The 12,820-nt window shown below is 33.2% G+C and overlaps 4 protein-coding genes across 4 annotated transcripts; 3 read left to right on the top strand and 1 right to left on the bottom strand.

Moving 5' to 3' along the window:
- Window positions 1-493: 493 nt before the first annotated feature.
- On the top strand, window positions 494-1,563 carry BX663DRAFT_433966 (Alpha/Beta hydrolase protein; the record flags this gene model as incomplete). The annotated part of the gene is made up of 2 exons (XM_051523033.1): window positions 494-691; window positions 781-1,563. 2 exons carry the CDS (start codon window positions 494-496, stop codon window positions 1,561-1,563), a joined length of 981 nt encoding a protein of 326 aa, XP_051383269.1.
- Window positions 1,564-2,255: 692 nt separating this feature from the next.
- On the top strand, window positions 2,256-4,086 carry BX663DRAFT_508069 (FtsJ-like methyltransferase-domain-containing protein). Its single transcript, XM_051527433.1, has 5 exons — window positions 2,256-2,320; window positions 2,391-2,851; window positions 2,922-3,504; window positions 3,528-3,792; window positions 3,919-4,086. Exons 1-5 carry the CDS (start codon window positions 2,299-2,301, stop codon window positions 3,992-3,994), a joined length of 1,407 nt encoding a protein of 468 aa, XP_051383268.1. The 5' UTR covers window positions 2,256-2,298; the 3' UTR covers window positions 3,995-4,086.
- On the bottom strand, window positions 4,060-5,562 carry BX663DRAFT_551578 (uncharacterized protein; the record flags this gene model as incomplete). Its single annotated transcript, XM_051531291.1, has 5 exons — window positions 4,060-4,827; window positions 4,912-4,984; window positions 5,044-5,190; window positions 5,265-5,369; window positions 5,465-5,562. The coding sequence occupies 5 exons, from the start codon at window positions 5,560-5,562 to the stop codon at window positions 4,060-4,062; spliced, it is 1,191 nt and encodes a 396-aa protein (XP_051383267.1).
- Window positions 5,563-9,192: 3,630 nt separating this feature from the next.
- Window positions 9,193-12,794, top strand: BX663DRAFT_46656 (uncharacterized protein). Its single transcript, XM_051524057.1, has 4 exons — window positions 9,193-9,490; window positions 9,545-9,792; window positions 9,878-12,299; window positions 12,390-12,794. The coding sequence occupies exons 1-4, from the start codon at window positions 9,430-9,432 to the stop codon at window positions 12,758-12,760; spliced, it is 3,102 nt and encodes a 1,033-aa protein (XP_051383266.1). The 5' UTR covers window positions 9,193-9,429; the 3' UTR covers window positions 12,761-12,794.
- The last annotated feature ends 26 nt before the right edge of the window (window positions 12,795-12,820 follow it).

The raw sequence follows: 12,820 nt of genomic DNA, 5'->3' as shown, positions 1-12,820 counted from the left end.
AAAAAAATAGCAGCACTTACGTAGCAGTATTTCCATTTCTGGTATAAGCACAAATATAAAAAAAGATGCTTAATGTAGAATATCCTTCTCTCTCTCTTTTTTTTATTTTTATTTTCACTCTTCCTTTATGTCTCAACAAGTTCCTGAATTATCACCTGCACTTCTTAATTTACCAGCCGTCATTCCTCCTACAAATCGATTTAATTTTATAAAGAACTGGTGGCAAAGATCCGAAAAATCGTCTAGTATAGCCCAGGCTCGTATTATTCAACGGATCCCTACCGCTTTACCAGCTTCTCATCGTTCACTTATTCCTATCTGGGCTCGAGTGGGTCGAGTGTCTATCGATACTGAACATATTATATCAACAAAGCAAGCTAGAGAAATTAATACACTTTATATTTCACAACAACCAAATCAAACCTCGTCCTTTCGATTTGAATCTGAATCTAGCAAATTATTAGCAGAGATCCATCGAGAAAATGACACTAGGATGGAACAAGAGAAAAACTTGGTTATTTGTCATGGATATGGAGCTGGCTTAGGGTTCTTTTATAGAAATTTTCAAGACTTATCACAACAAAAGGGCTGGCGTCTTTTCGCTATTGACTGGTTAGGGATGGGTAATAGTTCAAGACCTAAATGGACTATCTCGAAAGCATCTAATCAAACTTGGGATGATATTGTTCAAGTGGTAAAAAAGAAAAAAAAACACCCATTAATATAATTATATATGTGTATACAAATTTGTATATAATTACTTACATAATATTTTATAAGGTTGAGGATCATTTTGTTGAATCATTAGAAAGTTGGAGAACAAAAGTTGGTATAGATAAAATGACTTTAATGGGACACTCATTAGGCGGTTACTTTGCTACCTGTTACGCTCTTAAATACCCTGAACGTGTGCAAAAACTAATTTTGGTTTCACCCGCTGGTATACCTGAAAATTCTCCACAAAAGCAACATCAAATTACAAATAATAATATAAATCCACAGGAGGAGTTACAGAAGGAAGCGACAGAAATTAGCGCTTCTTATCAAGCAGAAGCTGCTGTGGCTGAACAAAATGCAAAGTCATTACCTGGAAAAGGACGTCAGATACCTGCATGGTTAACCTATCTATGGGATAGAAATGTGACGCCCATGTCGATCATTCGTTGGATAGGTCCTTTCGGTCCAAGTTTAGTATATAGTTATGCAGCAAGACGATTTGCACATCTAGATGAATCTGAACAGCATGATCTTTATGACTATTTATATCACATTACTTCATCGAGTGGCTCTGGTGAGTTTGCATTGGCAGCTATATTAGCCCCTGGAGCATATGCACGAAAACCTTTATTTAATCGATTGTCAAAATTAAAGATGCCGACAGTCTTTATTTATGGTGATCATGATTGGATGGATTATAGGGCTGCTGAAAAAGCGAAACAGTATATGAATGTACCTGTTAAAGTTATACGTGTTTCAAATGGGGGTCATCATATGTATTTAGATAATCCTATAGAATTTAATTATATAATTAGACAAGAAATGCAAGAGATAAGCGAAAAATAAAATTTATCATATAATTCTGAAAAAAAAAAAAAAAAAAATGCTGTTTTAATCAAACAGAGAAAAATTCATATCGACAGCACAAGCATCTCATTAAAAAAAAAAAGTACATATCATAGAATGCAATCAGCCAACATTCTTATCTATATGTTTTTACGACCATTGCAGACCTCGTTTTATATTTCCTAACTGTGCTACTTTAGCGACTTTTTAAATCACTTTCTAGACTAGCATATTACAACAAACATTCCAACTCATTGATTTAATACAGTAGTAGTAGCAGCAATAATACGACTATTGAGCTACTATCATTGCTGTCTACATTATGTGTGGATCCCTATTTCATGTAATAATTAAAAACACATTAGATATAATATTTACTTCTTTTCGCTTTCCCCTCCCCCCTTTTTTTGTTCTTTTCCTTTCATATTCTCCTTGTGTCTAAAAGGACACTTTGCACATATTGAACTGGTTCAGTTAAGTTTATTGAACAAACTACCTGTGTTCGATTTAGATTTAATAAATATGTATAAATACACAAATGTATATGTGTATTCTCAAAATTGCAAAAAATATAGTATGTATTGTATGAATAATTCCTATTCTATATGGATAAATTTGATACATTGAATCTTTTATTAGTAGATATTGCATGAAAAAAATTAAATAAACCCCAAAGCCACTGTAACTTTTTATTTTTTATTTTTAATTATTTTTTATTTTAACTTACGGATAACTATGGTAGACAATTTATTTAATGGTATATACAAAAAAGAAAAAAGTGACAATCATGCTATATTAGTTAGTGTTAACATACATTGCTTTGATAGATAATGATCCGGATTATCGAGCTACTCGAGTCCGATCAGGCATTCCCCCACCTTCCATGCGCGACATTCGACATTCATCAACAGTTCGCAAAGACATGAATCTTTCCTCATATAATCCTGCTATGCAACGTTATCCACCTCGGTATTCGCCTTATGGACAACAGTATGAACAAAGACATCAAGAGTCTCAGTCTCAGTCACACCATTTGAATAATGTACATGAATCCCATAATTCTCAACATCATCAGTCTCTTGTTACGCCTCCTCCTCCTCCTCCTCCTCGTCGTCTACCACCCAAACCAAAACCTATTGATTTTCGCACAAGTACGGACTTTTTAAAATGTGAAAACCGAATATCCCTTGATGATCTTATTAACGCTCTGCGTGAACCCACTCATATAATCACTGATCATGAGTTTCTAAGCTCAACACCAGTTGTCGAACGAGTGAATGAATTAAGAGTAATATTCTTATAAATTCAAATAACTATCTTTTTGTTTTTCCTTATAGCTTACATATTATTATTGTTAGGAAAAGATGCGTAATATCCCGATATCACAGTTTTGCACTGCACGAACCAAGGCAAATCCCTTTGAACGTATTGGGACTGCCCATTTTATGAATCGAGCTGCGACCAAGTTAGCGGCCTTGGATGCTCTCTTCGCTTTAACGACTACAAAGAATAATAATAGTGTGTTTCGATTTGTGGATATCTGTGGAGGACCTGGAGGGTTCTCAGAGTATCTGTTATGGCGTGTGCAAAGCTGGGGTGGCCAAGGTGAAGGTTATGGTATCACGCTTCCTACCAGAGATGAAATGAATTGGCATACAGAAAAATTCTGCGTACCTCATGACTCACTCGTTACCGTCGATGGTGATATCTGTCAAGAAGAAGATCGCAATAAATTTGAAAGGATAGTAGGAGATAACTTGGTGGATTTAGCAGTAGCCGATGGTGGACTTGATTTTTCAGGCCGTGAGGATAAACAAGAAGAGTTAATGCAGCGACTTATTTTATGTGAACTTTTAGTGGCCTTAAGTTGTTTAAGGAAAGGAGGTCTATTTGTTTGCAAATGCTTTGATATGGTCTCGCAAGGAACAGGGGCCTTATGTGGTTATTGTATCAATTATTTGAAGAGATTTGCATTACAAAGCCATTAAGTAGTCGACCTGCAAATGCAGAACGATATGTTGTCTGTAAGGGCCTATTGTATGAACGACCTCGAGCACTTATAGACAAGTTGAATAAAATGGTTCATCAAAAGGACTTTAAGGGTGTGATACCACAAAATGTATTTGAAAACGATGAGAACTTTATAGATTATATCAAGATGCGAAATATGAAGTTTGCAATGAAGCAAACGGAAGCACTTGAACTTATAGAGCAATACATAGAGAATCCGTAAGTTTATTTTATTTTATCTCGAAAAAAAAAATGAATATGAATACGTATACGTATATGTATATGTATATGTATACACATATATCTATATATAAATGATAATATCTAATCATATTATTTATTAAGGGATATGCCGCCTTTATATGATCAAGAACAAGTGAAAAGACATTGCTTAAATGAATGGAGATTACCTTATCAATAATAAATTAAAATAAGAAGCCTTTTTTTCTTTTTCATAAATAAACAAAAAATACAAATATATTATTATTAATAATAAAATAAATTATTATCATCATCATTATCTTGCTTTTGTTGTTGCAATAATATCCAATCATGATTATACATCGAGGAAGAACGAAACAATAAATTATGTGTAGACGACTGTGAGTCATAGATACTTGAACTACTAAATATTGAAGAAGGAGGAGATAATGAACGAAGCATCATTGTCGTATTCAGTGATGAAGAAGTAGAAGAAGAAGATGGACTTGTTGACTCACTATTGATACTCTTCTTATTTGATCTCCCCCAAGATAATCTAATCCTTGAATGACCAATCAGGAAGCCATTCATTCGTTCGATTGCCTGTTCAGCCGATATTCGACTCACATACTGCACAAAGCCACATCCTTTACCTGGCGGTATCTTGACATAAACAATGTCACCAAAGGGGGCAAAATATTGAGCCAACTCTTGTTCTGTAATGGGTGATAAAAGGCCGCCAACGAAGACTGTCGTGTTGTTGGGATCAGTAGGCTGATTAACAAGAGCGGGTGCCTGCAATGCAAGCTGCATATATCTTGTATGGTGGTTAGGGATGAATATGGGTGATGTATGATAATTGGATTTGGGTGTAGCGAATGAAACACGAATAGGACGATTGTTGCAAATGACTCCATTCATCTCTATTACAGCTTGCTGTTGTTCCAGCTGGTTTAGAAATCGAACAAAGCCATAGCCCTTTGATAGCCCAGTGAGTGGATCTGTCATGATTTTAGCAGAATGACAAGAAGGGTATCTAACTCTAAAGAAAGACTGAATATGTAGTGAAGAGGAGGAGAAGAAGAAGAAGAGGATTAGTTTTTATGTATATAGCTATATGTATATGTATATATTTACTAATAGAAAAGTTTCATTCATTTCTTGACTTAAATCACCGATAAATAAACTATATTCTGGCGTTCGATCTTCTCTAATATGGATAATAAACTTTTAATATACATAAGAATCATATTTTATTTGTTCTATTACTTTCTATCACATATTCCACCACCAGAAGCCCAATTTAATTTAAATGTCTTGAGTGAATTTGGTATTCTTGTTCCATGAATTGTTGCTAATGCTTTTTGTGCAGCGTAAGTTGACGTAAATTCAATAAAAGCATAGCCGCCACTAATACTGTATGAAGAAGAAAAAAAAAAAGAAAAGTTAAAGAAAAAAAAATCTTTATTATATAATTATCTATATTTTACTCTGTTCGTTTGTCCCGAATTAATTTAACGGTTACTTCTTCTCCATAAGCAGCCCAAAGTTCTTTAAGAAAATGCTCATCCATCCAATGATCAAGGTCACCCATCCTATATATTTATATAATATTTATAGATAGATAGATAATATATATTAAAAAAAAAAAAAAGAGTAGGGCATATTTGCCTCGTAAATTTATTTATACCATAACGTAGCTTTAGCAGTAGGATTTATTGAAGATAAATTCATCATAAATGCATTATAATATTCTGCTGCTTGAAAGATATCATCATCATTGTTCATTTTATACATATTTATATAGAAAAAAAAAACAGAGGAAATATAAAAAGTGTGTCCATTTTCATCATTTATTATTGAATCTCAGGTGATCACACAATTGTCCGTGCAATGATCATATATATTCATGTGGATCAAAAAAAAAATGAATTATTTTGCCCTGAAATGCCTTCCAATCAAATTATGAAGGATTCTAGTGAAATGATGCATGTGTGCGACTTCTAAATATTTACCATAATAATATGCTGTCTTTTTTTTTTAATTATTATTATTAAATGGTGAAAAAACCAAAAAAAAAGAGGATATGTTATCATATTGAAATAAAAAGAACAGAGCAGCTTTTAAGGATGTATATTTAATTGCGTATTTTAAAGGATACTTGTTATTTAAAAAATAATAAAGCTCTTGAAGCTATAAAAAAAATTATTTCCAAGTTAATAATATTCTTCAAATAAAGTATTTTTTCCTGTAACGCTCAGTCTATCCTTGGATATTTTATAAAGTGTGAATAACCAAGTATGACTACATCATTCATAGCAGTTTTATCGGTTGGAAGTTTTATGGAAATTATAGGTATTTTTTTTTTTGGATTTAGAAGAAGTTAAAATGCTGAAAATATATGATAAAGAGTACCTATTACAAATAACTATCTCTATTAAAGTTTACTATCGTCTGTAGTTATACTTTTGATATAAAGTATTAGCTTCTTCTTGTTTCGTTTTGAAGTGCTATAAATTGAACTAATTTTACTTATTGCGGATTCGCTTATCTTCTAATCTTTTATATTTTTTTTTCCTATGTAATAATGCAACAGAATCCTATTTACAATGTTGACTTTCTTTCTATTTTTATATATATTCAATTATATAACTTCATATTCTTGTGATAGAAAGCAAAATAGTTCTAACTTTGACAAACAAAATCGTGTAATATCATACACACCCACACAAAAGAGAAAAAATGTGTATATTTTACACAAATTGAATCAGCTTGCTTTTTTTTATTATGCAATGTTAAAAGAGAATACTACTACCAAAGGATATAATGCATAAATTAAATTTAATCAGTTTATCAATTTAGCTTATAACATCTTGTTATTTACTTGGATATTAATATTAAAATCCTTTTGTACTAGACTTTAAAGTCTTTGAGCTAATAAGCTAGCTAACGAAAAAAAAATAACAACAACAGTCAATATATCGAATTTTGAAATTAGGTTAACTATTTTATACAGATATGGTGCAGTAGTGATTATGTAAACTATTGACTAATATCTTATCAGAGAAACTAAATCAGATGTGTCTTTTCCCTATCATGATTACTATTCCTCCTTTACAATCCGATTATTTTTACTCAAATGAGTATAATATATTAAAGATATTGTGTGCTTATTCATCGCCATTCTGCTTTTCTTTATTTATTCTTTCCTTTTCCAATGAAATTCATATTTCTTTTATGCATACATATTTCCTTGAAATCCTTTTCATATAAAGCTTTTAAATTATTTAATAATGAGCAGTTTCTTTGGTTTTTGTGAAACTACTTTAAAATGGGGGAGGGGTGGATATTTTGAAGCAAGCTATTTCTAATGTAGAAACAACTTTTGACTTTTTTTCTCAAGCAACCTATTACTCAACGACAGTCATCAGCAATTGAAGATAAATGATGTTCTAATGTCCCTTATTAATCTTCTTCTTTCTTTCTTTATTATGATAATGAACACTACTTTGCACTAAGTTTCTACTGAAAAGAAATACAAGTATATTAACATCATTAGGATTATAAAAAAAAAAGAATCTACATAGTAAATTGTTAAACGACTTTAATACCAGTACTGAAATACAGCGTACATAAAAGAAAGAAGGGAAGAGAACGCTACAGCAAGAGTACTTTAAAGAAGATGTATTTGATATACCTGATAATAACGTAACTTTGACGTGCCAAAGAATTTAAGTGAGTTTGATATTTCTGCTATACTCTCTAAGAAAAAGTAAGCAAACATAATAAGTAGCCCATTACATGTACATATATACACATATACTTTTCGGTAATGACTATACGAACCTTTCTTTTTTTATCTTCTTTTCTAACAAGCATATGAAGTATGTTTGATCCAAACAATATGACAGAAATCAATCTAAATATGATGTGCTATAATTAAGCTAATAAGATGACTCATCATTGTATGAAGTGGACGCATGCAGTTAACTTTTGTTATAACCAACTAGCAAATATCGTTCGTGGTAACCCTTTTGAGAGAATAGACACTTGCAACAGCGGTAATGTGCACTTTGTTTCTTTTTTAAAAAAAAATAATAATCTGCATTTATACATATTTTGACGTTAAAACAGTATATAAATTAAAATGCATTGTATAGTATTTAAAAGGGGGAGGAGAAAAGATTACTGTGAATGCAAGTCAAAGATACTTAATCTTTACAACCTCATTTTGGCAAACGATGTATGTGAGTAAAAGAATGATTTTAAGCACAACATAAGGGAGGCTAGACGTATCAAATACCCCTTGTTAGAAAATAGTAGTATTTTGTTCAAATGAGATGCATATTAGTTGCCTAAATAGGAAAAATAAAGTTGATGAGAATATAAACAAAAAAGTGAAAACAAAAGACATTTATTTTACTTACTTTTCTTTTCTTTTCTTGAGCATAAATACATTTCGTATAGTCATAAAGAAGACATAAAATTGACAACATTTTACTATTTTACACATTGTTACTTTTTATAAGAAAGAAAGAAAATTAAATAATGTAACTGTGTGTGTGTGTGTATTAAATGTGGGGTAACACATATTCTTATCGATTTCATATGATTGTGACTGTAATTTACAACAACGACCTCCTTATTCTTATAAAAAAGTAGATATTCAAAGTTATTTTTTCTTCTTTTTCTTCTTTATTATTACTATTTCTTCTATAGGTAAGTCATTAAATAATACTATTTTATTCTTCTTCCCTGCCCTAGGAGGAAATTCTTTTTCTCATGGTTACCACTTATGTACCGGGCTCTTGATGAGGAAGACACCCTATCTTGCCCTCCTTGAATTAGGAGGACATTGTAGGGTATCTTGTTGATTCAGAGGGCGTTACATATTGTGATCGCTATGGTTTTTCTAACCTCCTAGTAAAAATAAAAAATACAAGAACAAAGAAGGTGCAACGAATCCTAGCCTCCACGCGGCCACCTTTGGACTGCAGTAATTATTACTGTTGACGAATTGGGGATTCACTTTTTTATATATGAAATAAAAATGAAAATAAAAATAAATAAATATCTCTTTTTTTTACACGTCTTTTAATAATCTTGCGCCTTCTTTAACTATTGTTTGTATAATAAAATATATTTTTGCTCAAAATTGACGTTAAGAAGTATAAAAATCTATTCAGGATACGCGTCATTTAGTTTATTACTAATGCGCTTATAAGAATTAAATATACAGTTTGTTAATTCTAATCAAAATATATGACTTAACAAAAATTCATATTTAAATTATGCCCAATGGGATAAATGCATTTAATAGTCACAATGGGCTATTTTTTTTTTCTCATTTTTTACAACATTAATCAGTTTTTTTTTTTTTTTTTTTTTTTTTTTTTTTTTTTTTTTTTTTTTTTTTTTTTTTTTTTTTGTTATTATTATTTATTAGTTTAAATATGGCTATTAAACGATCTGATAAAAGCGACGAAGAATTAGAAGACGATTTACCTTTCCATGATGAAGATGAAGAGGAGGAGGAGGAAGAAGATGAAGAAGAGGATGTTGTAACTATTTTTTTTTTACCTTAATTACCTCTTTTTTATTCATTTCATCCTATAGAGACCCGCTAAGCGAAAGTACAACCCTTTCATTGATGAAATGGCCATTGTTGATGACGACGAAGACGACGAAGAAGAAGATGAGGAATATGGCCGAGAAGGTAAAATTTATAACTATTATATTATAACATGCCTAATTTTTTTTTGTCAATTAGATGGTTTTATTGAGGAGGAGGAAAGTGAAGAATTAGCTGCTGCGAAAACAACAGCACGTCGCCATCTTGATTTAGATCGTCGACGAAGAGAAATGGAAGGCATGGATGATGAACAAGTAGCCGCTTTTTATGCAGAAAAATATGGTGCACGTCATAGAGTGCAACCTTTTAGAGATACTGAAGAAGTACCACGACAGTTATTACTTCCAAGCGTGAATGATCCTAATTTATGGATGGTGAAATGCAAGGTAATATATACATATATATATATATATATATATATATATATATCATATAATGAATGTTATTTGGACTTATATGCGATATGTATAGCCTGGAAAAGAAAAAGATGTCATTTTTGGTGTGATGAAGCGATATTTTGATCGACAAAATGGCGCCCATTCATTAGAAACATTTTCTGCTTTTGCAAGAGAATCTCTCAAAGGTTATATTTATATTGAAGCACGCAAACAGGCCCATGTTCAAGAAGCTCTTATCAATATCCCTAATCTTTACATGTCTACATTAATGTTAGTTCCTATCAAAGATATGGTAGATGCTATCACGGTACAAAAGAAAGAAATAGAAATCCCTGTAGGTGGATGGGTACGTATCAAGAGAGGTACTTATCAAGGCGATCTTGCACAAGTATTAGAAGTACCCGAGTCTCAAGACGCCGCACGTGTTAAGGTTGTCCCTCGTCTTGATCTAGAAAGTGATGATAATACAGGTGGTAAACGTAAAAAGGCAAGTCGTCCAGCACCTCGACTATTTAACCCTGAACGACTCGCAAATCGATCCATCTCAAGCCTTCAAAAAAAGGGTCCTTATTGGGTTTATAATGGTGACTATTATCGCGATGGCTATTTAATTAAATATTTAAAGGCGGCTGCTATACAGATTGAAGATGTCAATCCAACATTAGATGAAATTGCTCGATTTACAGGTGATGGTGATCTTAATAGTGAAGATGTAGAACGCTCTATTGATTTAGCATCATTATCAAACTTGGCTATTACAAACGCACAAGCATCTAATTTATTTCAAAATGGTGATGTTATCAAGGTAGTTGAGGGTGATATGATTCATAGTTCAGGTGTAGTTGAAAACGTTAAAGACACTAGTGTCACTGTATTATTAGATGTAGATGGTACTAAGAAACGTGTAACTTTGCCTGCACGACAACTTCGTAAGAAATTCAGGGAGGGAGATCATGTTAAAGTTATAAATGGTCGATATAAAGATGAAAGTGGTATGGTCGTGAAGATTCAAGACAATATTGTGACTCTTTTATCAGATGCCTCTTTAAAGGAAGTACGTGTGTTTGCTAAGGACTTGCGAGAGGCAGCTGAGGTGAATTTCGGGAAGACAGTGATTGGCAACTATGAATTACATGATTTAGTACAACTTGATTTTTATACAGTAGGTGTCATTGTTAAGGTAAACCGAGATTCATTCCAAGTGTTAACACAAAACAGCGAATTACGTACCGTACAACCACATCAAATTACCAATAAACGAGATAGTAGGAGGGCAGTGGCGACTGATGCAAATGGTAATAGTGTTCGTTCTGGGGATACAGTCATTGAAGTAGGTGAAAACAAACGCAACTGCTCAGTGCTACATCTTTACCGTCATTTGGCATTTTTACATTCTCGTGAACATACAGAAAATTATGGAGTATGGGTGACGAATACACGTTCAATCATTAGTGCTTCAGCAAGAGGTCGTGATATGCCACCACCACCATTACCACAAAAGCTTCAGAGTACGATGTACAATAATAATAATAATAATCGAGGAGGCAGTCGTGATATGCGTGGACGTGGTGGACGCGGTGGACGTGGTGGACGTGGCGGAAGAGATAATTTGATGGCCAAGACCGTGCGTATCTCACAGGGACCACACAAAGGATATATTGGTATCGTGAAAGATACAACTGAAACGCATGCACGTGTTGAACTTCATACAAACTCCAAGGTGCTTACTGTTGATAAAGCACATTTAATGATTTTAGATGCACAAGGCAATTCATTAGGGCAAGCAGCACCAGATCGTTTCGATTCTCCTGCTCATGGTGGATATGCTCGATCCATGGCCACACCTAGTCGATATGGAGATGGTGCGATCACTCCCATGTATAATGCATCTGGTGCTCGTACACCTGCGTGGAATTCAGGATCCAAGACACCTGCATGGAATTCAGGAGCTAGAACACCTAACCCTTATGCTAATGATGGTGGTCGTACACCAGCATGGGATTCAGGTTCCAAAACACCCATGTGGCGAAATGAAACATCATCCTCTGCTTGGAGCACTACTAGCGGTAGTCATCAAGATCATAATAATAATCTTTCTTCGAGGACACCTTCCTATTTATCAAATACGAGTCGAATGAAAACGTCAGCCACAACAACAGAAAGCGAGACTGCACCAACACCTGCACCACCATCATGGACAACTGCTGCTCCTACACCTGCAGCCTCTAACTTTGATGCAAGAGCACCTACACCCGCTGTTAATTTTGCACAAACGCCTTATGAAAGTGCTCCTACACCTTATGATAGTGCACCTACACCTAGTGCAGGACTGATACCTGCTACACCAGCAGCTTCAACTATGCTATCAGCGCCTACTCCTGGAAATTATTTTCCTACAACGCCTGGTAATTTTATGCCTACTACTCCTGCAACTGGTTTGCCACAAACACCTTTTATGCCTAGTGGTGGTGATTATGGACAAGTTGAAGAGCAAGGTAAAATCATAATCATATCACTCTCTCACACACAAAAAAAAAAAAAAAAAAAAAAAAAAAAAAAAAAACTTATTTTATTTTTAAAAATAGAAGAAGAAAGTGAAGATAACTGGCCAATGGAAGACATTGAAGTGATATTTAAAAAGAGTCAAGAAGATATTGAAAAAAATCAACATGGTAAAATTATAACTGTCAATCGTACAACACGTAAATGCCTTGTTAGTCTTTTAGATAACAGCCAAATAAAAGCTGATGTATCGTTCGACGATATTGAACCTGTACGACCTAGTAAAAAAGAAGGTGTTAAAATTATTTTAGGAGAATTCCGAGGACAGCTTGGATCACTTATTGGTGTTGATAGTCATGATGGTATTGTACGATTGAAAGGTGGAGGAAGTGGATTCAAGATTTTGAGTATGAATTCAGTAGCCAAATATGCAGGAACAGAAACAGTTGATTAAAAATAAATAAATATACAAAGGGGAGAGGGGGCTTTTTTTTTTCTTTTCTTTTATTAAATA

The sequence above is a fragment of the Cokeromyces recurvatus genome, assembly GCF_025118155.1.
Source record: "Cokeromyces recurvatus strain NRRL 2243 chromosome Unknown BX663scaffold_11, whole genome shotgun sequence".
NCBI classification, from domain to species: domain Eukaryota; kingdom Fungi; phylum Mucoromycota; class Mucoromycetes; order Mucorales; family Mucoraceae; genus Cokeromyces; species Cokeromyces recurvatus.
This window is presented reverse-complemented; position numbering and strand designations above follow the sequence as displayed.